Below are 27,078 nucleotides of genomic sequence, written 5' to 3' on the forward strand. Positions count from 1 at the left end.
GCCGGGAGCGGCGGCGGCGAGCGGGCGGCGGCGGCGGAGCGGCCTCCAGAAGCGCCGGGCCTGGCCGGGGCGGGCTGCGGCCTAGTCGGGAGGTGGCGGCTGGGGGGGGGCGCAGGCCTCGCGGCGTCCCGCAGGCCTCGAGGGGGTCCCGCCAGCCTTGGGGGGGGGTCGGGGGCTTTTTGGGGCTCCCGAAAGCTTTTGGGGGGTCCCGCGAGCCTTTGGAGGATCTCGGGGACCCCCCAGCGCGGGGGGAAGGGGCGGCCGGGACCCCACAGAGCTCGTGAGGGGCCCCCGGGCCCCGCGGCCCTTTTGGGGGTCCCCGGAGGCTCCAGGCCCCTCTGAGGGTGGCCCCGGGCCCCGTAGAGCGGGGGGGGGTTTGTGGGCGTTTTTTGGGGGGCTCTGCGCCCTACAGACCCTCGGGGGGGGGGGTCCCAGACCCCCGGTGACCCTGGGAGGGGTCTCCCACCACCTCTAGAGCCTTTTGGGGGGGGGGCTCTTAGGCCGCCATAAATCCTTTCGGGGGGACCCCAAGGCTCCAGAGGCCTTTTTGGGGTGCTCCCGGCCCGTAGCGGGTTTTTTTGGGGGGGGGGGGGGGGGAGGGGGGGTTGTGCCCCCCAATTGCTCGATTTGGGGGGGTTTGGGGGTGTTTTTAGGGGCTCCCCTGTAGAGCAGTTGTGGGTTTTTTTTTTGCGGGGGGGTGTTTTTTGGGTTGGTTTTTTTTTTGGTGGGGGGGAGTTTTGGGGTTGTTTGGAGGGGTTTTTTGGGGGGGGGGGGGTGGATTTTGGGGGTCCGGAGAGCAGCGGGCGGATGTCCCGGGCTGGGGGGGTCCGGGGGGGTCCGTAGGGGTCCGTAGGGGTCGGGGGTGCCCCGGGGGGCCCGGCCATGGCCTCGGTGCCCGTGTACTGCCTGTGCCGCCTGCCCTACGACGTGACCCGCTTCATGATCGAGTGCGACGGCTGCCAGGACTGGTTCCATGGCAGGTGCGACTGGGAGGCACTGGGACAAGCGTGGGAGGCACTGGGGGGTACTGGGAAGGACTGGGAGAAGTCTGGGAGGCATCTGGGAAGGACTGGGGGGATACTGGGAAGGACTGGGAGAAGTCTGGGAGGCATCTGGGAAGGACTGGGGGGTACTGGGAAGGAGTGGGACAAGTCTGCGAGGCACTGGGAGGCATCTGGGGTGGACTGGGGGATACTGGGAGGCATCTGGGGGGTACTGGGAAGGACTGGGACAAGTCTGGGAGGCACTGGGAGGCATCTGGGGGGTGCTGGGAAGGACTGGGAGAAGTCTGGGAGGCACTGGGAGGCATCTGGGAAGGACTGGGAGAAATTGGGGGATACTGGGAAGGACTGGGAGAAGTCTGGGAGGTACTGGGAAGGACTGGGAGGCACCTGGCGGGTGCTGGAAGGGACTTGGCGGGTACTGGGAAGGACTGGGGCAAGTCTGGGAGGCACTGGGAGAAGTCGGGGAGGCACTGGGGGGGACTGGGAAGGACTGGGAGAAGTCTGGGAGGCATCTGGGAAGGACTGGGGGGTACTGGGAAGGACTGGGAGAAGTCTGGGAGGCATCTGGGAAGGACTGGGAGGGAGTGGGACAAGTCTGGGAGGCATCTGGGGTGGACTGGGGGATACTGGGAGGCATCTGGGGGATACTGGGAAAGACTGGGAGAAGTCTGGGAGGCACTGGGGGATACTGGGAAGGACTGGGAGAAGTCTGGGAGGTACTGGGAAGGACTGGGAGGCACCTGGCGGGTGCTGGAAGGGACTTGGTGGGTACTGGGAAGGACTGGGAGAAGTCTGGGAGGCACTGGGAGAAGTCGGGGAGGCCCTGGGGGGTACTGGGAAGGACTGGGAGAAGTCTGGGAGGCACTGGGAGAAGTCGGGGAGGCCCTGGGGGGTACTGGGAAGGACTGGGAGAAGTCTGGGAGGCATCTGGGAAGGACTGGGGGGTACTGGGAAGGACTGGGAGAAGTCTGGGAGGCATCTGGGAAGGACTGGGAGGCACTGGGAGGGAGTGGGACAAGTCTGGGAGGCATCTGGGGTGGACTGGGGGATACTGGGAGGCATCTGGGGGGTATTGGGAGGCACTGGGGGATACTGGGAAGGACTGGGAGAAGTCTGGGAGGCACTGGGGGATACTGGGAAGGACTGGGAGAAGTCTGGGAGGCATCTGGGAAGGACTGGGGGGTACTGGGAAGGACTGGGAGAAGTCTGGGAGGCATCTGGGAAGGACTGGGAGAAGTCTGGGAGGCATCTGGGAAGGACTGGGAGAAGTCTGGGAGGCATCTGGGAAGGACTGGGAGGCATCTGGGGGGTACTGGGAAGCACTGGGAGGCATCTGGGGGGTACTGGGAAGGACTGGGGCAAGTCTGAGGTGTACTGGGAGGCACTGGGGGGTACTGGGAGGCATTGGCACAAGTCTGGGAGGCATCTGGGGGGTACTGGAAGGGACTTGGGAGGCATCTGGGAAGGACTGGGGTAAGTTTGGGAAGGACTGGGACAAGTCTGGGAGGCACTGGGAGGCATCTGGGAGAAGTTGGGGAGGCACTGGGGGGTACTGGGAAGGACTGGGATAAGTCTGGGAGACACTGGGAGGCATCTGAGGTGTACTGGGAGGCACTGGCACAAGTCTGGGAGGCATCTGGGAAGGGCTGGGGGGTACTGGAAGGAATTTGGGGGGTACTGGGAAAGACTGAGAAGTTTGGTGAGGCACTGGGAGAGGTCTGGGAGGCACTGGGTGGGACTTGGGAGGCATCTGGGGGGTACTGGGAAAGACTGGGATAAGTTTGGGAAGGACTGGAGAAGTCGGGGAGGCACTGGGAGAAGTCGGGGAGGTACTGGGAAGGACTGGGAGGCATCTGGGAGGCATTTGGGAAGGACTGGGAGGCATCTGGGGGGTACAGGAAGGGACTTGGCGGGTACTGGGAAGGACTGGGAGAAGTCTGGGAGACACTGGGGGGGACTTGGGAGGCCCTGGGGGGTACTGGGAAGGGCTGGGAGAAGTTGGGGAGGCACTGGGGGGGACTGGGACAAGGTTGGGGGGCGGTAGGGGGTACTGGGAAGAACTGGGATGAGTTTGGGGAGGACTGGGAGAAGTGTGGGAGGCACTGGAGGGGACTGGGGCGGTACTGGGAAGGACTGGGAGGGATTGAGACAAGTCCAGAGGTACTGGGAAGGACTTGGGGTGTACTGGGAGGGACCTGGGGGACACTGGGAGAAGTGGGGGAAGGACTGAGGGTTACTGGGAGGGATGGGGAGAAGTCTGGGAGGGACTGGGAGGTACAAAGAGAGCTCTGGGGTGCCTGGGGGTTACTGGGAGACACTGGGGGTTACTGGGGAGGTGCCTGGGGGTTACAGGGGAGGCACTGGGAGTGACTGGGAGGCACTGGGGGTTACAGGGGAAGTGCCTGGTGGTTACTGGGAGTGACTGGGGAGTGCCTGGGGGTTTACAGGGGAGGTGCCTGGTGGTTACTGGGAGGCACTGGGAGTGACTGGGGAGGTGCCTGGGAGTTATTGGGAGGCACTGGACATTACAGGAGAGATGCCTGGTGGTTACTGGGAGTGACTGGGGAGGTGCCTAGTGGTTACTGGGAGGCACTGGGGGTTACAGGGGAGTTACCTGGGGGTTACTGGGAGGCACTGGGAGTAACTGGGGTGTCCCCACAGCTGCGTGGGGGTGGAGGAGGAGGCGGCGGCCGAGATCGACCTTTACCACTGCCCCCAGTGCGCCGTGCTCAGGGGGCCCTCTGTCAGTGAGTGGCACTGGGACGGACTGGGAGGGACTGGGATGGGGGGACAGGGGGCCCTCCATCAGTGAGTGGCACTGGGACAGACTGGGAGGGACTGGGAGGGACTGGGATGGGGGGACAGTGGGCCCTGTGTCAGTGAGTGGCACTGGGATGGACTGGGAGGGACTGGGATGGGGGGACAGGGGTCCCTGTGTCAGTGAGTGGCACTGGGACGGACTGGGACGGACTGGGAGGGACTGGGATGGGTGTGGATGCTGTGGGGTCCCTGTGTCCCCACCGTATCCCCCCATTTCCCCGTTCCCGTGCCCCCCCCGTTCCCGTGCCCCCCCCGTTCCCGTGCCCCCCCCGTGCCCCCGCAGTGAAGCGGCGCCGAGGCCCCACCAAGGCTCCTGAGCAGGACCCCGGGCGTCCGGCCCGGACTGGCAGTGCCCAGTTCATCCGGGAGCTGCGCGGGCGCACCTTCCCCAGGTGAGGGCAGGGTCAGTGCCCGGCGTGGGTCAGTGCCCGGCGAGGGTCAGTGCCAGTGTGGGTCAGTGCCCGCTGTGGGTCACTCCTGGGGGTGCCCAGGCCCCTTGTGCCCCCCAGCACGGACCGGGTGCTGCCGCCCTGGGGGACCCCATGCATGGCCAGGGGTCAGGGGGTCCCTGTGGGAACTGGGGGGTCCCCATGGGGGTCCGGGGTCCTGGGGGGTCCCCGGGGGGTGCCGCTCACTCCCAGTGGGTGCCGCTCACTCCCGGGGGGTGCCGGTCAGTCCCGGGGGGTGCCGCTCACTCCCAGTGGGTGCCGGTCAGTCCCGGGGGGTGCCGCTCACTCCCAGTGGGTGCCATTCCATCCCAGTGGGTGCTGGTCACTCCCGGGGGGTGCTGGTCACTCCCGGGGGGTGCCGGTCAGTCCCAGTGGGTGCCGGTCAGTCCCAGTGGGTGCCGGTCAGTCCCAGTGGGTCTCACCCCCCCCCCAGTGCGGACGAGGTGCTGCTGCGGCCCAGCGGGGCCCAGTGCACAGTCAGGGGGTTCTGGGGGGTGCCGGTCACTCCCCGTGGGTGCCGGTCACTCCCCGTGGGTGCCGGTCACTCCCGGGGGGTGCCGGTCACTCCCGGGGGGTGCCGGTCACTCCCCGTGGGTGCCGGTCACTCCCCGTGGGTGCCGGTCACTCCCCGTGGGTGCTGGTCACTCCCGGGGGGTGCCGGTCAGTCCCAGTGGGTGCCGGTCACTCCCAGTGGGTGCCGGTCAGTCCCAGGGGGTGCTGGTCACTCCCCGTGGGTGCCGGTCACTCCCCGTGGGTCTCACCCCCCCAGTGCGGACGAGGTGCTGCTGCGGCCCAGCGGGGCCCAGCTGACCGTGGAGTACCTGGAGGAGAACAGCTTCAGCGTGCCCATCCTGGTGGCGCGGCAGGAGGGGCTGGGCATGACCCTGCCCCCGCCCTCCTTCACCCCCCGCGACGTCCTGCACCACGTGGGTGAGTCTGGGGGGGCTTCGGGGGCTTTTGGGGAGCTCTGGGGGGGTCTGGGGGTGTCGGGGGATCCCCACAACCCCACAACAGCAGCAGGGTCCCCCTTATCCCTTCAGTGCCCCAGTGGCATTCTGGGAGGGGGTTGGGGGGTCCAGGGGGTTTGGGGGGTCCCCATTCGCGTTTTAGGGTGCATGGGAAGGTCTGGGGGGGGCTTGGGGGGGTTTTGGGGGTGCACAGATTGGCTCAGGGTGGGTTCTGGGGGGGTTTTGGGGGTGCACAGATTGGCTCAGGGTGGGTTCTGGGGGGGTTTTTGGGGTGCACAGATTGGCTCAGGGTGGGTTCTGGGGGGGTTTTGGGGGTGCACAGATTGGCTCAGGGTGGGTTCTGGGGGGGTTTTTTGGGGTGCACAGGGAGGCTCAGGGTGGGTTTGGGGGGGGTTTTGGGGTGCACAGGGAGGCTCAGGGTGGGTTTTGGGGTGCACAGGGAGGCTCAGGGTGGGTTCTGGGGGGGTTTTTGGGGTGCACAGGGAGGCTCAGGGTGGGTTTGGGGGGGGTTTTGGGGTGCACAGGGAGGCTCAGGGTGGGTTTTGGGGTGCACAGGGAGGCTCAGGGTGGGTTCTGGGGGGGTTTTTGGGGTCCCCGAGCCCCCCTCGAAGGTTTTGGGGTGCACAGGGAGGCTCAGGGTGGGTTCTGGGGGGGTTTTTGGGGTGCACAGGGAGGTTCAGGGTGGGTTCTGGGGGGGTTTTTGGGGTGCACAGGGAGGTTCAGGGTGGGTTTTGGGGTTTTTGGGGTGCACAGGGAGGCTCAGGGTGGGTTCTGGGGGGTTTTTGGGGTGCACAGGGAGGCTCAGGGTGGGTTCTGGGGGGGTTTTTGGGGTGCACAGGGAGGCTCAGGGTGGGTTTTTGGGGTGCACAGATTGGCTCAGGGTGGGTTTTGGGTGGGTTTTGGGATGCACAGATTGGCTCAGGGTGGGTTTGGGGGGTTTTTGGGGTGCACAGATTGGCTCAGGGTGGGTTCTGGGGGGGTTTTCGGGGTCCCCGAGCCCCCCTCGAAGGTTTTTGGGGCGCGCAGGGGCCGACAAGGTGGTGGCCGTGGTGGACACGGGGCGCCAGGCCGAGCTGCGCATGCGCCTCGGAGACTTCGTGGCCTACCTGGGCACGCCCCGGCGCGAGCGGGCACTGAGCGTCTGCGGCCTCGAGTTCTCGGACACGCGGTGGGTGCTCCCAGTGCTCCCAGTGCTCCCAGTAACGGCCAGTAATGCCCAGTGCTCCCGGTGCTCCCAGTAACGGCCAGTAGTGCCCAGTGCTCCCAGTGCTCCCAGGAACGGCCAGTGGTCCCAGTGCTCCCAGTAACGGCCAGTGCTCCAAGTAACACCCAGTAACACCCAGTGCTCCCAGTAACGGCCGGTAACGCCCAGTGCTCCCAGTAACGCCCAGTGCTCCAATTAACACCCAGTACTCCAAGTAACACCCAGTAATGCCCAGTACTCCCAGTGTTCCCAGTAACAGCCAGTAATGCCCAGTGCTCCCAGTAATGGTCAGTAGTGCTGCGTTTTTTGGGCTCCTGCCCCCCCCTTTTGGGCTCCTGTCCCCCCTTTCTGGGCTCCTGCACTCTTTGGGTTCCTGTCCCCCCCCTTTTTGGGTTCCTGTCCCCCCCCTTTTGGGCTCCTGCCCCCCCTTTTTGGACTCCTGCCCCCCTTTTGGGCTCCTGATGTGGTTTTTGGGCTCCTGCCCCCCCGTTTTTGGGCTCCTGCCCCCGTTTTTGGGCTCCTGATGTGGATTTTGGGGTCCTGATGTGGATTTTGGGCTCCTTCCCCCCTTTTGGGCTCCTGATGTGGATTTTGGGCTCCTGCCCCCTTTTTTTGAGCTCCTGCTCCCCTTTTTGAGCTCCTGATGTGGATTTTGGGTTCCTGCCCCCCCTTTTTTGAGCTGCTGCCCCCCTTTTTGGGGTGCTGACCCCGATTTCGGGGTGCCGCAGGCTCTCCAACCTGGTGCAGACCCCTCGCATCGTGCGCAAGCTCTCGTGGGTGGAGAACCTGTGGCCGGGGGAGTCGGCGCGGGAGCGGCCGAGCGTGCAGAAGTACTGCCTGCTGGGGGCCAGGGACAGCTACAGCGACTTCCGCGTGGCCTGCGCGGGCACCTCGGCCTGGTGCCACGTGCTGCGGGTACGGGGGGTCCTGGGGAGGGTCCTGGGGGGGTTTATAGGGGACTTATAGGGGATTTGGGGGGGGTTATATGGGATTTTGGGGGGTTATATGGGGTTTGGGGCTGCGGGTGTGTGGTTACAGCGACTTCGGCCTCAAGTGCGTGGGCACCTCGGCCTGGTGCCACGTGCTGCGGGTACAGGAGGGTCCTGGGGGGGTTTATAGGGCATTTATAGGGGATTTGGGGGGGGTTATATGGGGTTTAGGGGGGATTTATAGGGGACTTGGGGAGGTTTGAGGGGGTTATAGGGGATTTGGGGCTGGGGGCGTGCAGCTACAGCGACTTTGGCCTCGAGTGCGCGGGCACCTCGGCCTGGTGCCACGTGCTGCGGGTACAGGGGAGTCCTGGGGAGGGTTTATGGGGGTTTATAGGGGATTTGGGGGGTTTATATGGGATTTTTGGGGGTTTATATGGGATTTTGGGGGATTTTATATGGGGTTTGGGGCTGGGGGTGTGCGGCTACAGCGACTTCCATGTGGCCTGCGCGGGCACCTCGGCCTGGTGCCACGTGCTGTGGGTACGGGGGGGTCCTGGGGGGATTTATAGGGGAATTGGGGTGGGTTATAGGGGGTTTAGGAGGGATTTGTAGGGGATTTATAGGGGACTTGGGGAGGTTTGAGGGGGTTATAGGGGATTTGGGGCTGGGGGTGTGTGGTTACAGCGACTTCGGCCTCGAGTGCGCGGGCACCTCGGCCTGGTGCCACGTGCTGCGGGTACAGGGGGTCCTGGGGAGGGTTTATGGGGGTTTATAGGGGATTTGAGGGGGTTTTATATGGGGTTTGGGGAGGTTATAGGGAGTTTGGGGGGGTTTATAGGGGATTTGGGGGCATTATAGAGGCTTTGGGGGGGTTATAGGGGCTTCCAGAGGCTTTTGGGGTGCCCGGGGTGCCCACAGGATGATTCCTGCGGGCATTGGAGGGGCTGGGGGGCGGCTGCTGGAGGCTTAGGGGGGATAAATGGGGGCGAGGGGCTGCCCCACACGTGCCATGCCCCGTGCCCCACACGTGCTCGTGCCGGTGCCCGCAGGGTGAGAAGATCTTTTACCTGGCGCGTCCCTCGGCTGCCAACCTGGCGCTGTTCGAGGCGTGGAGCAGCTCCCGGAACCAGGCCGAGCTCTTCTTCGGGGACCAGGTGGATCGGTGCTTCCGGTGCCACCTGCGCCAGGGCCAGACCCTCTTCATCCCCACCGGTGAGGGGGGCACGGGGCCCCCAGCGACCGCCTGTGCCACCAGGGCCACCGGGACAGGCCCCTGAACGCAGCCCCAGTGCCACCAGGGCCACCCCCAGTGCCACCAGGGCCACCGGGACAGGCCCCTGAACGCAGCCCCAGTGCCACCTGTGCCACCCCCAGTGCCACCTGTGCCACCCCCAGTGCCACCAGGGCCACCGGGACAGGCCCCTGAACGCACCCCCAGTGCCACCTGTGCCACCCCCAGTGCCACCAGGGCCACCGGGACAGGCCCCTGAATGCACCCCCAGTGCCACCTGTGCCACCCCCAGTGCCACCAGGGCCACCGGGACAGGCCCCTGAACGCAGCCCCAGTGCCACCAGGGCCACCCCCAGTGCCACCAGGGCCACCCCCAGTGCCACCTGTGCCACCGGGACAGGCCCCTGAATGCACCCCCAGTGCCACCTGGGCCACCCCCAGTGCCACCAGGGCCACCGGGACAGGCCCCTGAACGCAGCCCCAGTGCCCCCCATGCCCCCAGTGCCCCCTCCCAGCACTCCCAATGTTCCCTATGTTCCCAGTGCCCCAATGCTCCCAGTGCCCCCAGTGCTCCCAGTTCCCCCAGCCCCCTGTCCCTCCCAGTCCTCCCAGTGCCCCCAGCACCCTGTCCCTCCCAGTGCTCCCAGTTCCCCCAGTTCCCTGTCCCCCAGTGCTCCCAGTGCTCCCAGTTCCCCCAGCGCCCTGTCCCTCCCAGTCCCCCCAGTGCTCCCAGTTCCCCCAGCTCCCCGTCCCCCAGTGCTCCCGGTGCTCCCAGTTTCCCCAGCGCCCTGTCCCTCCCAGTGCTCCCAGTGCTCCCAGTTCCCCCAGCTCCCCGTCCCCCAGTGCTCCCAGTTCCCCCAGCGCCCTGTCCCTCCCAGTCCCCCCAGTGCTCCCAGTTCCCCCAGCTCCCCGTCCCCCAGTGCTCCCAGTGCTCCCAGTTCCCCCAGCTCCCCGTCCCCCAGTGCTCCCAGTGCTCCCAGTTCCCCCAGCTCCCCGTCCCCCAGTGCTCCCAGTGCTCCCAGTTCCCCCAGCGCCCTGTTCCCCCAGGCTGGATCCACGCCGTGCTCACCCCCGTGGATTCTTTGGCCTTCGGGGGCAACTTCCTGCACAGCCTCAACATCGGCACCCAGCTCAGGTGGGGGGCGGGGGGATTTTGGGGGGGATTTTGGGGTTTTGGGGGGGCTCTTTGGGGGTTTTGGGGGGGCTCTTTGGGGTTTTGGGGGGGCTCTTTGGGGGTTTTGGGGGGGGCTCTTTGGGGTTTGGGGGGTTTGGGGGGGCTCTTTGGGGGTTTTGGGGGGGCTCTTTGGGGGCTCTTTGGGGGGTTTTGGGGGGTTTGGGGGGGCTCTTTGGGGTTTTGGGGGGCTTGGGGGGCTCTTTGGGGGGTTTTGGGGGGTTTGGGGGGGCTCTTTGGGGTTTTGGGGGGCTCTTTGGGGGGTCCTTTGGGGTTTTTGGGGGGTTTTGGGGGGGCTCTTTGGGGTTTTGGGGGGGCTCTTTGGGGTTTTGGGGAGGTTTGGGGGGCTCTTTGGGGGCTTTTGGGGGATTTTGGGGGGGTTTGGGATTTTGAGGGGGCTCTGGGGGGTTTTGGGGGCGTTCATTGGGGTTTTGAGGGGGTTCTTTGGGGGGTTTTGGGGGATTTTGGGGGGGTTTGGGGTTTTGAGGGGGCTCTTTGTGGGGCTGGGGGCTTTGGGGGGCTCTTTAGGAGGGCTGGGGGAGCTCTGTGGGGCCAGGGGGGCTCTGGGGGGGCTCTTTGGGGGGGCTCTGGGGTTTGGGGGGCTCTGGAGGGGCTCTGGGGGGAGTTTTGGGGGGGCTCTTTGGGGTTTTGGGGAGGTTTGGGGGGCTGGGGGGGCTTTGGGGAGGTTTTGGGGGGTGCTGGGGAAGGGTTTGGGGGCTTTTTGGGGGGGTTTGGGGGTGTTTTTGGGGGGTTTGAGGGGGCTGGGGAGGGGCTTTGGGGGCTTTTGAAAGGGGTTTTTGGAGTTTGGGGGAGTTTTGGGTGGGTTTGAGGGGATTTGGGGGGTGTTTTGGGTGGGTTTGAGGGCATTTTGGGTGGGTTTTGGGTGGGTTTTAGGGCATTTGGGGGGCATTTTGGGGGTGTTTTAGGGCATTTTGGGTGGGTTTTAAGGGCTATTGGGGGCCTTTTGGGTGGGTTTCAGGGCCTTTTGGGTGGGTTTCAGGGCCTTTTGGGGCATTTTGGATGGATTTTAGGGCATTTTGGGGTTGTTTTGGGTGGGTTTTAGGGCAGTTTGGGTGGGTTTTAGGGTGTTTGGGGGCATTTTTGGGGTGTTTCGGGTGGGTTTTAGGGCATTTTGAGGGCATTTTGGGAGGGTTTGGAGTGGGTTTAAGGGGATTTGGGAGGGTTTTGGATGGGTTTTAGGGGATTTGGGGGGCTTGGGTGGGTTTTAGGGCATTTGGGGGCATTTTGGGGCATTTTGGGGGTTTTTGGGTGGGTTTTAGGCCATTTTGGAGTGTTCTAGGTCAGTTTGGGTGGGTTTTAGGGCATTTTGGGGTGTTTTAGGTCAGTTTGGGGTTGTTTTAGGCCATTTTGGGTGGGTTTTAGCTGGGTTTTAGGCCATTTTGGGGTTGTTTTAGGCCATTTTGGGTGGGTTTTAGGGCATTTTGGGGGTGTTTTAGGTGGGTTTTAGGGCATTTTGGGGTGTTCTAGGCCATTTTGGGTGGGTTTTAGGCCATTTTGGGTGGGTTTTAGGCCATTTTGGGGGTGTTTTAGGTGGGTTTTAGGGCATTTTGGGGTGTTCTAGGTCAGTTTGGATGGGTTTTAGGGCATTTTGGGGTGTTATCGGCCATTTTGGGTGGGTTTTAGGGTATTTTGGGGGTGTTTTAGGTGGGTTTTAGGGCATTTTGGGTGAGTTTCAGGCCATTTTGGTGGGTTTTAGGTGGGTTTTAGTGCCTTTTGGGAGCCGTTTTTCTCATGGTTGGGACATTTTAGGTGAGCGATTTTGGGGAGCCCTCAGCCCTGCGGTGCATGGGGTGCCCCGAGCCCCCCCTGACCCCCCCCGTGCCCCCCCCGTGCCCCCCCCAGGGCCTACGAGCTGCAGCGCCGCCTCAACAGCCCCGACCTGGCCAAATTCCCCAATTTCGAGACCGTCTGCTGGTACGTGGGGAGGCACCTGCTGGACACCTTCCGAGGTGGGTGCCCGGGGGGGCTCTAAAGCAACCCGGGGGGGCTCTAAACCCATGGGGGGGGTTCAAGGGGCTCTAAAGCCATCGAGGGGGGGCTCTAAACCCATTGGGGGGGCTCAGGGGGCTCTAAACCCATCCAGGGGGGCCCTAAACCCACCGGGGGGGGGCATTAAACCCATCTGGGGGGGCCATAAATCCATCCGGGGGGGTTTGGGGGGCCCTAAACCTATCCGGGGGGGCTCTAAACCCATCCAGGGGGGCCCTAAACCCATCGGGGGGGCCCTAAACCCATCTGGGGGGTCCTAAACCCATCCGGGGGGGTCCCTAAACCCATCCGGGGGGGTCCCTAAACCCATCGGGGGGGGTCCTAAACCCATCTGGGGGTCCCTAAACCCATCCGGGGGGTCCCTAAACCCATCCAGGGGGGTCCCTAAACCCATCCGGGGGGTCCCTAAACCCATCCGGGGGGTCCCTAAACCCATCCAGGGGGGTCCTAAACCCATCCGGGGGGGCCCTAAACCCATCGGGGGGGGGTCCTAAACCCATCCAGGGGGGCCCTAAACCCATCCAGGGGGGCCCTAAACCCATCTGGGGGGTCCCTAAACCCATCTGGGGGTCCCTAAACCCATCTGGGGGCATTTGGGGGGGCCCTAAACCCATCGGGGGGGGCCCTAAACCCATCTGGGGGCATTTGGGGGGGCCCTAAACCCATCTGGGGGGGTTTGGGGGGGCTCTGACCCCATCTGGGGGGGCTCCAAAGCCGCCTGGGAATGGGAATTTTGGGGTATCCCCGAGTTCCTCATCTCGATTTTGGGGTTCCCCTGAGGGTCCCATCCCCGATTCTGGGAATTTTGGGGGTTCCCATCCTGATTTTGGGGTTCCCCTGTGGTTCCCATCCCCAGTTTTGGGAATTTTGGGATATCTTTGAGTTTCCCAGCCCGATTCTGGGAATTTTGGGGTGCCCATCCCGATTTTGGGGTGATTTGGGGGTGCCCATCCCTATTTTGGGGTGCCCATCCTGATCCAGGGTGCCCATCATGATTCGGGGTTATTTTGGGGTGCCCATCCCGATTTTAGGGTGATTTCAGGGTGTCCCATCCTGATTTTGGGGTGATTTTGGGGTGCCCATCCCGATTTTGGGGTGCCCATCCCGATCTGGGGTGATTTGGGGGTGCCCATCCCAATCCGGGGGTGCCCATCCCGATCTGGGGTTACTTTGGGGTGCCCATCCCGATTTTGGGTTATTTTGGGGTGCCCATCCCGATTTTGGGGTGCCTATCCCGATTTGGGGTTATTTTGGGGTGCCCATCCTTATTTTGGGGTGTGCATCCCGATCTGGGGTTATTTTGGGGTGCCCGTCCCGGTTTTGGGGTGCCCATCCCGGTTTTGGGGTGCCTGTCCCGATCCGGGGTTATTTTGGGGTGCCCATCCCGATTTGGGGTTATTTTGGGGTGCCCATCCCGATCCGGGGTTATTTTGGGGTGCCCGTCCCGGTTTTGGGGTGCCCATCCCTATCCGGGGTTATTTTGGGGTGCCCGTCCCGGTTTTGGGGTGCCCATCCCTATCTGGAGTTGTTTTGGGGTGCCCATCCCTATTTTGGGGTGCCCGTCCCGATCCGGGGTTACTTTGGGGTGCCCATCCCGATTTGGGGTTATTTTGGGGTGCCCATCCTTATTTTGGGGTGCCCATCCCGATCCGGGGTTATTTTGGGGTGCCCGTCCCGGTTTTGGGGTGCCCGTCCCGGTTTTGGGGTGCCCATCCCGATCCGGGGTTATTTTGGGGTGCCCGTCCCGGTTTTGGGGTGCCCGTCCCGGTTTTGGGGTGCCCGTCCCGGTTTTGGGGTGCCCACCCAGATCCGGGGTTATTTTGGGGTGCCCGTCCCTATTTTGGGGTGCCCGTCCCGGTTTTGGGGTGCCCATCCCGATCCGGGGTTATTTTGGGGTGCCCGTCCCGGTTTTGGGGTGCCCATCCCGATTTGGGGTTATTTTGGGGTGCCCGTCCCGATTTTGGGGTGCCCGTCCCGGTTTTGGGGTGCCCATCCCGATTTGGGGTTATTTTGGGGTGCCCGTCCCGATTTTGGGGTGCCCGTCCCGGTTTTGGGGTGCCCGTCCCGGTTTTGGGGTGCCCGTCCCGATCCGGGGTTATTTTGGGGTGCCCATCCCTATTTTGGGGTGCCCGTCCCGGTTTTGGGGTGCCCATCCCGACCCGGGCTGTCCCCGCAGGGCTGCGGGAGAATCGCCGCCACCCCGCTGCCTACCTGGTGCTGGGGGCGCGGGCACTGACCGGGGCCTTCCGAGCCTGGACCCGCCGCGAGGTGGGGGCTGGGGGGGCACAGAGGGGCTTGGGGGGGGCACAGAGGGGTTTGGGGGGGGCCTGGGGGGGCACAGAGGGGCTTGGGGGGGGCACAGAGGGGTTTGGGGGGGCCGTGGGGGGGCACAGAGGGGTTTGGGAGGGGTCCAAAGGGGGTTTGGGGGGGGCATGGAGGGTTTGGGGGGGGCACAGAGGGGTTTGGGGGAGCCCTGGGGGGGGGGTTCAGAGGGATTTGGGGGGGTCCAAAGGGGGTTTGGGGGGGTCACAGAGGGATTTGGGGGGGTCCAAAGGGACTTGGGAGGACCCTGGTGATTCCAGAGGAATTTGGGGGAGCCCTGGGGGGTTCCAGAGGGATTTGGGGGGGCCCTGGGGTCTCTGAAGGGATTTGGGGGTCACAGAGGGGTTTGGGGGTCTTAGAGGGATTTTGGGGGGCTGGGGGGGGGGTCCGGAGGGGTTTGGGGGGGCCCGGGGGGGAGTTTAGGGGGCTCTGGGGGGGTCTCAGGGGCCTTGGGGGAGGTTTTGGGGGTCCCCCCCCCCCATTTTAACCCTTTCCCGCCCAGGTCCTGGCAGAGCACGAGCACGAGATCCCCGAGACCGTGCGGCCGGGACAGCTGGTCAAGGAACTGGGCAGGGAGATCCGGCTGGCCGAGGTGGCACTGGGAGGGACTGGGAGGGACTGGGATGGGATGGGGGGGCACTGGGAGCGACTGGGGGGCACTGGGAGGCACTGGGAGGACCTGGGGAGGGACTAGGATGGGATGGGGGTGCACTGGGAGGGACTGGGGAGGGACTGGGATGGGATGGGGGAGCACTGGGAGGGACTGGGGAGGGACTGGGAGGGCACTGGGATGGGATGGGGGAGCACTGGGAGCGACTGGGGAGGGACTGGGAGGACCTGGGGAGGGACTGGGACAGGATGGGGGGGCACTGGGGAGGGACTGGGAGGGCACTGGGAGGAACTGGGAGGGGGGTGAAGGGGCACTGGGGGTGGTATTGAGGCTGTTTCGAGGTTACTGGGAGCGACTGGGAGTTACTGGGAAGGACTAAGGGGGGGCACTGGGAGGTCTCTGGGAGCTTTGGGGGGTTACTGGGATGTACTGGGACTCACTGGGCCTTACTGGGAACCCTGCAGGAGCTGTTCCAGCAGAGCACGGGGATGTCGGGGACCCCCTTCGGCCCCCCCTGGGGGGTCCCCAAAAAGGGGGGGCCCCGCAAGCCCCTCCCCCCCTCCCGCCCCCCTGAGGAGGGGGGGACCCCGAACCCCCCCCCGGCCCCCCCCGAGGAGGAGGAAGAGGTGAGGGGGGACTGGGAGGGACTGGGGAGGGACTGGGAGGAACTGGGGAGGGACTGGGGAGGGACTGGGAGGGACTGGGAGGAACTGGGGAGGGACTGGGAGGAACTGGGGAGGGACTGGGAGGAACTGGGGAGGGACTGGGATGGGACTGGGAGGGACTGGGGAGGAACTGGGGAGGGACTGGGAGGGACTGGGGAGAGACTGGGAGGGACTGGGGAGGGACTGGGGAGGGACTGGGAGGGACTGGGGAGGGACTGGGAGGGACTGGGGAGGGACTGGGGAGGGACTGGGAGGGACTGGGAGGGACTGGGAGGGGACTGGGGAGGAACTGGGGAGGGACTGGGGGGGGACACTGGGAGGGAGTGGGAGCCAACTGGGGGGGGTTAGGAGGGACTGGGAGGAACTGGGGAGGAACTGGGGAGGGACTGGGGGGCACTGGGAGCAACTGGGGGGAATTAGGAGGAACTGGGAAGGGACTGGGAGGCACTGGGGGACACTGGGGGTCACTGGGAGTGACTGGGAGGAACTGGGGGGGCACTGGTGAGGCACTGGGGGGCACTGGGAGGGACTGGGAGAAGCTGAGGGGGCACTGGGAGGGACTGGGGGCCACTGGGGGGGCACTGGGAGCGACTGGGAGCAACTGGGGGGGGACTGGCAGGGCACTGGGAGGAGCTGGGGGGGCACTGGGGGGCACTGGGAGTGACTGGGAGCCAACTGGGGGGGGTTAGGAGGGACTGGGGGTCACTGGGAGTGACTGGGGGGCACTGGGAGTGACTGGGGGGCACTGGGGGGCACTGGGAGTGACTGGGGGGCACTGGGAGTGACTGGGGGCACTGGGAGGCACTGGGAGGCACTGGGAGTGACTGGGAGGCACTGGGGGTCACTGGGAGTGACTGGGGGCACTGGGAGGCACTGGGAGGCACTGGGGGGCACTGGGAGGCACTGGGAGGCACTGGGAGGCACTGGGAGTGACTGGGGGGCACTGGGGGGCACTGGGAGTGACTGGGGGGCACTGGGAGGCACTGGGAGTGACTGGGAGTGACTGGGAGGCACTGGGAGGCACTGGGGGGCACTGGGAGTGACTGGGGGGACACTGGGGGGGCACTGGGGGGCACTGGGAGTGACTGGGAGGCACTGGGGGGCACTGGGAGGTTGATTTGGGGGGGGGAGGGTTTGGGGTCTGCTCTCCCCTGACCCTCGGGCTGCCCCCCCAGGGTGACCCCCCCAGCTCCAGCCCGGAGGAGACGGACCCCGACTCTGAGGGGGACCCGCAGCTGCTGCTGGCCAATGGGGGGGCTCGGTGAGGGCGGGGGGGGTCCCGGGGGGGCTTGGGGGGGGCATTGAGGGGTCCCGGGGGGGTTTGGGGGGGTCTGGGATGGATTTGGGGGTTCAGGGGGTCCCAGGGGGGTTTTGGGGGGGCACTGAGGGGTCCCAGGGGGGTTTTGGGGGGGTCTGGGATGGATTTTGGGATCTGGGGGGGTCCCAGGGGGGTTTGGGGGGGGGCATTGAGGGGTCCTGGGTGGGTTTTGGGGGGTTCTGGGATGGATTTTGGGGTCTCAGGGGGAGTTTGGGGGGGGTCTGGGATGGATTTGGGGGTTCAGGGGGTCCCAGGGGGGGTTTTGGGGGGGCACTGAGGGGTCCTGGGGGGAGTTTGGGGGGTTCTGGGATGGATTTTGGGATCTGGGGGGGTCCCAGGGGGGTTTGGGGGGGGCATTGAGGGGTCGCAGGGGGGGTTTGGGGGGGGGGTCTGGGATGGATTTTGGGATCTCAGGGGGAGTTTGGGGGGGGTCTGGGATGGATTTTGGGGTTCAGGGGGTCCCGGGAGGGTTTGGGGGGAGTCTCGGATGGATTTGGGGGTCCAGGGGGGTTTGGGGGAGCATTGAGGGGTCTCAGGGGGGGTTTGGGGGGGGTCTGGGATGGATTTTGGGATCTGGGGAGGTCCCAGGGGGGTTTGGGGGCACTGAGGGGTCCCAGGGGGGGTTTTGGGGGGTCTGGGATGGATTTTGGGATCTGGGGGGGTCCCAGGGGGGTTTGGGGGGGGGCATTGAGGGGTCCCAGGTGGGTTTTGGGGGGTTCTGGGATGGATTTTGGGGTCTCAGGGGGAGTTTGGGGGGGGTCTGGGATGGATTTGGGGGTTCAGGGGGTCCCGGGAGGGTTTGGGGGGAGTCTCGGATGGATTTGGGGGTCCAGGGGGGTTTGGGGGAGCATTGAGGGGTCTCAGGGGGGGTTTGGGGGGGGTCTGGGATGGATTTTGGGATCTGGGGAGGTCCCAGGGGGGTTTGGGGGCACTGAGGGGTCCCGGGGGGGGTTTTGGGGGGTCTGGGATGGATTTTGGGATCTGGGGGGTATTTGGGGGGGGGGTCTGGGATGGATTTTGGGATCTGGGGGGGTCCCAGGGGGGTTTGGGGGGGGAATTGAGGGGTCCTGGGTGGGTTTTGGGGGGTTCTGGGATGGATTTTGGGGTCTCAGGGGGAGTTTGGGGGGGGTCTGGGATGGATTTGGGGGTTCAGGGGGTCCCAGGGGGGTTTTGGGGGGAGTCTCGGATGGATTTGGGGTCCCAGGGGGGTTTTGGGGGGGCATTGAGGGGTCCCAGGGGGGGTTTTGGGGGGGTCTGGGATGGATTTTGGGGTCTCAGGGGGGGCTTGGGGGGGGTCTGGGATGGATTTGGGGGTTCAGGGGGTCCCAGGGGGGTTTTGGGGGGGCACTGAGGGGTCCCAGGGGGGGTTTGGGGGGGTCTGGGATGGATTTTGGGATCTGGGGGGGTCCCAGGGGGTTTGGGGGGGGCACCGAGGGGTCCTGGGGGGAGTTTGGGGGGTTCTGGGATGGCTTTTGGGGTTCAGGGGGTCCCCGCTGACGCCCCTCCCCCGCAGGCCCCGCCGGCCCCGCCCCGGGGGGCTCTGGGGGTCCCGGCCCCCCCCATCCCCCCCCTGCTCCCCCCCCAGCTCCCCCCTGGACCTGGACTCGGAGGAGGAGCTGCAGATCGATGAGACCCCCCCCCGGCGGGGCCCCCGCCGCCTGCCCCGTGGGTACCCCCAAACCTGCCCCAAACCGCCCGAAAACTGCCCCAAACCACCCCAAAAACTGCCCCAAACCAGCCCCAAACCAGCCCCAAACCTGCCCCAAACCACCCAAAAACTGCCCCAAAAACTGCCCCAAAAACTGCCCCAAACCAGCCCCAAACCTGCCCCAAACCACCCAAAAACTGCCCCAAACCTGCCCCAAACCAGCCCCAAACCTGCCCCAAACCAGCCCCAAAACTGCCCCAAACCACCCAAAAACTGCCCCAAACCTGCCCCAAACCTGCCCCAAACCACCCAAAAACTGCCCCAAACCAGCCCCAAACCTGCCCCAAACCAGCCCCAAAACTGCCCCAAACCACCCCAAAAACTGCCCCAAACCAGCCCCAAACCACCAAAAAACTGCCCCAAACCAGCCCCAAAACCAGCCCCAAAACCTGCCCCAAACCACCCAAAAACCACCCCCAAACCTCCCCCAAAAACCCCCAAAACCTGACCCCAGCCCCCCCTGGAGCCCCCAAATCATCCCAAAGCCCCTTTGGGACCCCTCCCACCCCTCTCACAGCCCCCCAAGTCCCCCCAGACCCCCAATTTTGGGGGTGCCCTCCCAAGACCCCCCCCCCCAAATCCCTCAACCCCCCCAATTTTGGGGTTTAGGGTCCTCCCCAAACCCCCCAAATCCCCCAATTTTGGGGTCTATGCCCCCCCCCCCAAACCTCCCCAAACCCCCCATTTTTGGGGTGCCCTCCTAAGACCCTCCCCTCCCCCCCCATTTTTGGGGTTTATACCCCCCAACCCCCCCCATTTTTGGGGTTTATACCCCCCCAAACCCCCCAATTTTGGGGTTTATGGTCCCACCAAACCCCCCTAAACCCCCCATTTTTGGGGTGCCCTCCTAAGACCCTCCCCCTCCCCCCCCCCCCCCCCCAAATCCCCCAACCCCCAATTTTTGGGGTGCCCTCCCGAGACACCCCCCCCCCTCCCCAAATCCCCCAACCCCCCCCCGTTTTTGGGGTCTCTGCCCCCCCCAACCCCCATTTTTGGGGTCCCCCCAGGGCTCCCCCGGAAGCTGCCCCGGGCCAAGCCCTGCTCAGACCCCAACCGGGTGCGGGAGCCGGGGGAGGTCGACTTCGACATCGAGGTGGGGCTGGGGGCTTTGGGGGGTCCCAGGGGGGCTTTGGGGGGTCCCAGGGGGGTTTTGGGGGGCTTTGGGGGTGTCCCAGGGGGGCTTTGGGGGGGTCCCAGGGGGGCTTTGGGGGGTCCCAGGGGGGTTTTGGGGGGCTTTGGGGGGGTCCCAGGGGGGCTTTGGGGGGTCCCAGGGGGGCTTTGGGGGGCTTTGGGGGGGTCCCAGGGGGGCTTTGGGGGGTCCCAGGGGGGCTTTGGGGGGTTCCAGGGGGGCTTTGGGGGGTTTTGGGGGGGTCCCAGGGGGGCTTTGGGGGGTCCCAGGGGGGTTGGGGGGTTTTGGGGGGGTCCCAGGGGGGTTTTGGGGGGTCCCAGGGGGGCTTTGGGGGGTCCCAGGGGTGTCCCAGGGGGGCTTTGGGGGTGTCCCGGGGGGGTTTTGGGGGGCTTTGGGGGGATTTGGGGGGTCCCAGGGGGGTTTTGGGGGGGTTCCAGGGGGGCTTTGGGGGGTCCCAGGGGGGCTTTGGGGGGGGCTTTGGGGGGGTCCCAGGGGGGCTTTGGGGGGTCCCAGGGGGGCTTTGGGGGGCTTTGTGGGGGCTTTGGGGGGCTTTGGGAGGGTCCCAGGGGGGCTTTGGGGGGCTTTGGGGGGTCCCAGGGGGGCTTTGGGGGGGTCCCAGGGGGGCTTTGGGGGCCTCAAGGGGCTCAGGGGGGATCCTAGGGGGGCTTTGGGCAGTTTTTGGGGGGGTCTGGGGGGGTTTTTTGGGGGTTCTGGGGGGGTTTTGGGGGGCTCTGGGCAGTTTTTGGGGGATTTTGGGGCCGGTTTTGGGGTGGTTTGGGGTGTTTGGGGTATTTTGGGGGTGTTTTTGGGGTATTCGGGGTATTTCTGAGTATTTGGGGGTGATTTTGGGGTATTTTGGGGGTGTTTGGCGTGGTTTTGGAGTGTTTGGGGTATTTTGGGGCAGTTTTGGGGTGGTTTGGGGTGTTTGGGGCCGGTTTTGGGGTGTTTGGGGTATTTTGGGGCTGGTTTTGAGGTGGTTCCGGGGTGTTTGAGGTATTTTGGGGCAGTTTGGGGCTGGTTCCGGGGTGTTTGGGGTATTTTGGGGCTGGTTTTGGGGCGGTTCCGGGGTGTTTGGGGTATTTTGGGGCAGTTTTGGGGCTGGTTCCGGGGTGTTTGAGGTATTTTGGGGCAGTTTGGGGCTGGTTCCGGGGTGTTTGGGGTATTTTGGGGCTGGTTTTGGGGTGGTTCCAGGGTGTTTGGGGTATTTTGGGGCAGTTTGGGCTGGTTTGGGGTATTTGGGGCTGGTTTTGGGGTGGTTCCAGGGTGTTTGAGGTATTTTGGGGCAGTTTGGGCTGGTTTGGGGTGTTTGGGGCTGGTTTTGGGGCGGTTCCGGGGTGTTTGAGGTATTTTGGGGCAGTTTGGGCTGGTTTGGGGTATTTGGGGCTGGTTTTGGGGTGGTTCCGGGGTGTTTGAGGTATTTTGGGGCAGTTTGGGCTGGTTTGGGGTGTTTGGGGCTGGTTTTGGGGTGGTTCCAGGGTGTTTGGGGTATTTTGGGGCAGTTTGGGCTGGTTTGGGGTGTTTGGGGCTGGTTTTGGGGTGGTTCCGGGGTGTTTGAGGTATTTTGGGGCAGTTTTGGGGTGGTCCCGGGGTGTCTGGGGCAGTTTGGGGCAGTTTGGGCTGGTTTTTGGGGTGGTTCTGACCCCCTGCCCCCCAGGAGGATTACACCACGGACGAGGAGGACGAGGGGGGCGCGGGGGGCAGCGCCGGGATCCTGGACCTGCTCAAGGCCAGCCGGCAAGTGGGGGGCTCCGAGTACCCCCAGCTCAGGTTTGGGGGGGCCTGGGGGACTCGGGGGGGGCTTTGAGGGGGGGCTGAGCTGGAGTTGGGGGTCCCCAGGGGGCTGGGAGGGGTCCCCAGGTGTTTCAGGGGGGGCTGGGATTTGGTTTGGGGGTCGCGGGTTGGGTTTTGGGGGGGTCCCTGGGGGTTATTGGGGTCCCTGGGGGTTATTTGGGGTCATGGGTTGGGTTTTGGGGGGGTCCCTGGGGGTTATTTGAGGTCGTGGGTTGAGTTTTGGGGGTCCCTGGGGGCTTGGGGGGGCTGGGGTTGGGTTTGGGGGGGTCACTGGGGGCTTTGGGGGGTCCCTGGAGGTTGTTTGGGGTCATGGGTTGGATTTTGGGGGGTCCCTGGAGGTTTTTGGGGGCCCCTGGCGGTTATTTGGGGTCATGGGTTGGGTTTTGGGAGTTCCTGGAGGTTTTTGGGGGGTCCCTGGAGGTTATTTGGGGTCATAGGTTGGTTTTTGGGCAGTCCCTGGAGGTTTTTTGGGGGCCCCTGGGGGTTATTTGAGGTCATGGGTTGGGTTTTGGGGGTCCCTGGGGGCTTTGGAGGGGTCCCTGGAAGTTTTTGGGGGGTCCCTGGGCGTTATTTGGGACCATGGGTTGGTTTTTGGGGGGTCCCTGGAAGTTTTTGGGGGGCCCCTGGGCGTTATTTGGGACCATGGGTTGGTTTTTGGGGGGTCCCTGGAAGTTTTTGGGGGGCCCCTGGGCGTTATTTGGGACCATGGGTTGGTTTTTGGGGGGTCCCTGGAGGTTTTTGGGGGGTCCCTGGGCGTTATTTGGGACCATGGGTTGGTTTTTGGGGGGGTCCCTGGGCGTTATTTGGGACCATGGGTTGGTTTTTGGGGGGTCCCTGGGGGTTTTTGGGGGGGGTCCCTGGGTGTTATTTGGGACCATGGGTTGGTTTTTGGGGGGTCCCTGGGCGTTATTTGGACTCACAGCTCCTTTTTTGGCCGCTCCCTGGAGGCTTTTTGGGGCTGTCTGAGCTCCCATTTGGGACTCCCAGATGTGCCCTGACCCCCCCAAACCCCCTTTTCCCCCCCCCGGCCCCCCCCCAGCGAGGCGCCCGCGTCGCCCAGCACGCGCGAGGCCATCCAGGGCATGCTGTGCATGGCCAACCTGCCCGCGGGCACCGCCCTGGGCCCCCCCGGCTGGTGGCCAGGGGCCACCGGGCCCGACAGGGGCGGGGCCGGGGGCTCGGGGGGGCCCCGCAGAGCCCCCCCAGCCCCGCGGAGCACGGACAGCGAGGCCGAGGGCAGCCTGGACGAGCAGGACAGCCTGGGGGCCTGCTTCAAGGACGCCGAGTACAGTGAGTGCTGCGGGGAGGGGGGGGATACAGACCGGGACCCCCCCGGGTGAATCCCATCCCTGGGAACCCCCCTGAGGGAACTGGGACCCCCCCCCCGGGTGAATCCCACCCCTGGGACCCCCCCGAGGGAATCCCACCCCCACAGGATCCACCCAGAGCCAATCCCACCCCCTGGGACCCCCCCCCGGGTGAATCCCACCCCTGGGACCCCCCCGAGGGAATCCCACCCCCACAGGATCCACCCAGAGCCAATCCCACCCCCTGGGACCCCCCCCCGGGTGAATCCCATCCCTGGGAACCCCCTGAGGGAACCGGGACCCCCCCCCCCGGGTGAATCCCACCCCTGGGAACCCCCTGAGGGAACTGGGAACCCCCCCCCGGGTGAATCCCACCCCTGGGACCCCCCCCGAGGGAACCGGGACCCCCCCTGAGGGAATCCCACCCCCACAGGATCCACCCAGAGCCAATCCCACCCCCTGGGACCCCCCCCGGGTGAATCCCACCCCTGGGGTCCCCCCAAGATCCAACTGGGACCCCCCCTGAGGGAACCCAACCCCCACAGGATCCCCCCAAGATCCAACTGGGACTCCCCCCCCCCGCCCCCCCCCCCCCAGGGAACCCCACCCCCAGGACCCCCCCCCCAGAGCCAATCCCACCCCCGGGACCCCCTGAACCTTTCCTGACCCCCCCCTTTTTGTGCCCCCAAAGCCCCTCAAGAACCACCCGAACCCCCCCAGGGATTCCCTGAACCCCCCCAGGACCCCCCAAACCCCATCAGGGACCCCCCAGGACCCCCCAAACCTCCTCAAATCCCCCCAAACCTCCCCAAACCCCCCCAGGACCCCCCCCAAACCCCTCTAGGACCCCCCAAATCCTCCCCAAACCCCCTCAGGACCTCCCCAAAACCCCTCAGGACCCCCTGAACCTCCCCAAATCCCCCCCAAACCCCCCCAGGACCTCCCCAAAACCCCTCAGGACCCCCCAAACCTCCCCAAATCCCCCCCAAACCCCCTCAGGACCTCCCCAAAACCCCTCAGGACCCCCCAAACCTCCCCAAATCCCCCCCAAACCCCCTCAGGACCTCCCCAAAACCCCTCAGGACCCCCTGAACCTCCCCAAATCCCCCCCAAACCCCCCCAGGACCTCCCCAAAACCCCTCAGGACCCCCCAAACCTCCCCAAATCCCCCCCAAACCCCCTCAGGACCTCCCCAAAACCCCTCAGGACCCCCTGAACCTCCCCAAATCCCCCCCAAACCCCCCCAGGAACCCCCCCCGAACCCCTCTAGGACCCCCCAAACCTCCCCCAAACCCCCTCAAGGACCCCTCCAAATCTCCCCAAATCCCCCCCAAACCCCCTCAGGACCTCCCCAAAACCCCTCAGGACCCCCCCAAACCTCCCCAAATCCCCCCCAAACCCCCTCAGGACCCCCTTGACCCCCCCTTTTCCTGCCCCCCCCCCCAGTTTACCCCTCGCTGGAGTCAGACGAGGACGACCCCGCCCTCAAATCGCTCCCCAAAAAGAAGAAGGTGACGGACGACGCCCCCTGGAGCCCCAAAGGTTTGGGGGGGTCCTGGGGGGGTTCTGGGGGGGCTTGAGGGGGTTTTGGGGGGCTTCAGGTGGGGGGGAGGGGGGGGTTGAGGGGAAATTCAGGGATTTTGGGGGAGGTTTGGGGGGGATTTGGGGTCCCTGGGGGTCCTGGGTCCCTCCTCCTTCGGGGCAGGGGCTGATTTTGGGGTGACCCCCTCGGGGCGTCTCCTCCTCCTCTGTTCAGCGTCTGATTTTGGGGTCCCTCCCTGGATTTGGAGTCTGATTTTGGGGGGTCTCCCCTTTGCCACAGTCTCGTTTTGGGGTGTCCCCCTTGGCTCAGTGCCTGGGTGTCACTCTTGGTTCAGGATCTGATTTTGGGGTCCCTGCACTTTGGTCGATGTCTGATTTTGGGGGGTCCCCCTTTCGTTTGGGATCTGATTTTGGGGTGTCCCCGTTTTATTTGGTGCCTGATTTTGGGGTTCCTCCTTTATTTGGGATCTGATTTTGGGCTGTCCCCCCTTTGTTCCCTGCTCTAATTTTGGGGTGTCCCCCCTTTGTTCAATGTCTGATTTTGGGGTGTCTCCCTTTATTCCCTGCTCCGATTTCGGGGTGTCCCCCCTTTGTTCCCTGCTCTGATTTCGGGGCTCCCCCTTTATTCAATGTCTGATTTCAGGGTTCCCCCCTTTATTCCCTGCTCCAATTTTGGGGTTCCCCCCTTGCCTTGCTCCAATTTTGGGGTTCCTCCTTTATTTGGGATCTGATTTTGGGCTGTCCCCCCTTTGTTCCCTGCTCTAATTTTGGGGTGTCCCCCCTTTATTCAATGTCTGATTTTGGGGTTCCTCCCTTTGCCCTGTGCTCTGATTTCGGGGTGTCCCCCCTTTGTTCAATGTGTGATTTTGGGGTGTCCCCCCTTGCCCTACTCTGATTTCGGGGTGTCCCCCCTTTGTTCAATGTGTGATTTTGGGGTGTCCCCCCTTGCCCTACTCTGATTTCGGGGTGTCCCCCCTTTATTCAATATCCGATTTCGGGGTTTCCCCTTTATTCCCTGCTCTGATTTCGGGGTCCCCCCTTTATTCAATGTCTGATTTTGGGGTCTCCCCTTTATTCCCTGCTCCAGTTTCAGGGTTCCCCCCTTGCCCTGCTCCGATTTTGGGGTGTCCCCCCTTTATTCAATTTGTGATTTCGGGGTCCCCCCTTTATTCCCTGCTCCGATTTTGGGGTGTCCCCGTTTATTCAATGTCTGATTTCGGGGTGTCCCCCCTTTATTCAATGTGTGATTTTGGGGTGTCCCCCCTTTATTCAGTGTCCGATTTCGGGGTCCCCCCTTTATTCCCTGCTCCGATTTCGAGGTGTCCCCCCTTTATTCCCTGCTCTGATTTTGGGGTGTCCCCCCTTTATTTCCTGCTCTGATTTTGGGGTGTCCCCCTTTATTCAATGTCTGATTTCAGGGTTCCCCCCTTTATTCCCTGCTCCAATTTTGGGGTTCCCCCCTTGCCTTGCTCCAATTTTGGGGTTCCTCCTTTATTTGGGATCTGATTTTGGGCTGTCCCCCCTTTGTTCCCTGCTCTAATTTTGGGGTGTCCCCCCTTTATTCAATGTCTGATTTTGGGGTTCCTCCCTTTGCCCTGTGCTCTGATTTCGGGGTGTCCCCCCTTTGTTCAATGTGTGATTTTGGGGTGTCCCCCCTTGCCCTACTCTGATTTCGGGGTGTCCCCCCTTTATTCAATATCCGATTTCGGGGTTTCCCCTTTATTCCCTGCTCTGATTTCGGGGTCCCCCCTTTATTCAATGTCTGATTTTGGGGTCTCCCCTTTATTCCCTGCTCCAATTTCAGGGTTCCCCCCTTGCCCTGCTCCGATTTCAGGGTGTTCCCCCTTTGTTCCCTGCTCCGATTTCGGGGTGTCCCCGTTTATTCAATGTCTGATTTCGGGGTGTCCCCCCTTTATTCAATGTGTGATTTTGGGGTGTCCCCCCTTTATTCAGTGTCCGATTTCGGGGTCCCCCCTTTATTCCCTGCTCCGATTTCGGGGTCCCCCCTTTATTCCCTGCTCCGATTTTGGGGTGTCCCCCCTTTATTCCCTGCTCCGATTTCGGGGTGTCCCCGTTTATTCAATGTGTGATTTTGGGGTGTCCCCCCTTTATTCCCTGCTCCGATTTCGGGGTGTCCCCCCTTTATTCCCTGCTCCGATTTCGGGGTGTCCCCGTTTATTCAACGTCAGATTTCGGGGTGTCCCCCCTTTATTCAGTGTCCGATTTCGGGTGTCCCCCCTTTATTCAATGTCCGATTTCGGGGTCCCCCCCTGCCCCCGCCTCACCTGGGGTTCTCTCGCTGTGCCCAGCTCGGGTGACGCCGTCGCTGCCCCGCCAGAGCCGCCCGGTGCGGGAGGGGACCCGCGTGGCCTCGGTGGAGACCGGGCTGGCGGCCGCCGCCGCCAAACTGGCCCAGCAGGTGAACTGGGAGCACTGGGAGCACTGGGGGGGCTTTGGGGGGGGGAATCGGGGTTTAGAGGGCATTTAGGGGAATTTGGGGCTGGAATCCAGGGGGGTTTGAGGGTGATTTGGGCTGTTGGGGGGGGGATTTGAGGGTGTCAAACTGGCCCAGTGGGTGAACTGGGAGCACTGGGGGGGGACTTTGGGGTGGGAATTGGTGTTTAGGGGGGCACTTAGGGGGTCTGGGGGGATTTGGGGTGGGAATCCAGGGGGGTTTGAGGGTGATTGGGGCTGTTGGGGGGGGATTTGGGGATGTCAGACTGGCCCAGGGGGGTGAACTGGGAGCACTGGGAGCACTGGGGGGGGGGAATTGGGGTTTAGAGGGCATTTAGGGGAATTTGGGGTGGGAATCCAGGGGGGTTGGAGCTGTCGGGGGAGGATTTGGGGATGTCAGACTGGCCCAGGGGGTGAACTGGGAGCACTGGGAGCACTGGGGG

At 64.3% G+C, this 27,078-nt stretch overlaps 1 protein-coding gene across 3 annotated transcripts in view; it reads left to right on the forward strand.

The window, feature by feature from the left end:
• The first annotated feature begins 872 nt into the window (after positions 1 to 872).
• Positions 873 to 27,078, forward strand: part of PHF8 (PHD finger protein 8) — a 28,797-nt gene continuing 2,591 nt past the window's right edge. The window contains exons 1-19 of one of the 3 annotated variants that reach the window (XM_082300319.1): positions 873 to 980; positions 3,666 to 3,751; positions 4,108 to 4,216; positions 5,043 to 5,203; positions 6,268 to 6,409; positions 7,174 to 7,360; positions 8,427 to 8,589; positions 9,656 to 9,743; positions 11,643 to 11,749; positions 13,966 to 14,057; positions 14,614 to 14,703; positions 15,186 to 15,347; positions 16,562 to 16,647; positions 18,218 to 18,369; positions 19,420 to 19,505; positions 21,196 to 21,308; positions 22,372 to 22,622; positions 24,086 to 24,181; positions 26,491 to 26,600. In XM_082300319.1, coding sequence (XP_082156445.1) covers positions 883 to 980; positions 3,666 to 3,751; positions 4,108 to 4,216; positions 5,043 to 5,203; positions 6,268 to 6,409; positions 7,174 to 7,360; positions 8,427 to 8,589; positions 9,656 to 9,743; positions 11,643 to 11,749; positions 13,966 to 14,057; positions 14,614 to 14,703; positions 15,186 to 15,347; positions 16,562 to 16,647; positions 18,218 to 18,369; positions 19,420 to 19,505; positions 21,196 to 21,308; positions 22,372 to 22,622; positions 24,086 to 24,181; positions 26,491 to 26,600 — 2,379 coding nt within the window. In that variant the 5' untranslated portion in view covers positions 873 to 882. The remainder of the gene's footprint in view (positions 981 to 3,665; positions 3,752 to 4,107; positions 4,217 to 5,042; positions 5,204 to 6,267; positions 6,410 to 7,173; positions 7,361 to 8,426; positions 8,590 to 9,655; positions 9,744 to 11,642; positions 11,750 to 13,965; positions 14,058 to 14,613; positions 14,704 to 15,185; positions 15,348 to 16,561; positions 16,648 to 18,217; positions 18,370 to 19,419; positions 19,506 to 21,195; positions 21,309 to 22,371; positions 22,623 to 24,085; positions 24,182 to 26,490; positions 26,601 to 27,078) is intronic. The other 2 variants (XM_082300320.1, XM_082300321.1) reach the window with 2 other exon arrangements.

The sequence above is a fragment of the Coloeus monedula genome (genome assembly GCF_965178545.1).
Source record: "Coloeus monedula genome assembly, chromosome: 39".
In the NCBI taxonomy this organism is placed as follows: Eukaryota; Metazoa; Chordata; class Aves; order Passeriformes; family Corvidae; genus Coloeus; species Coloeus monedula.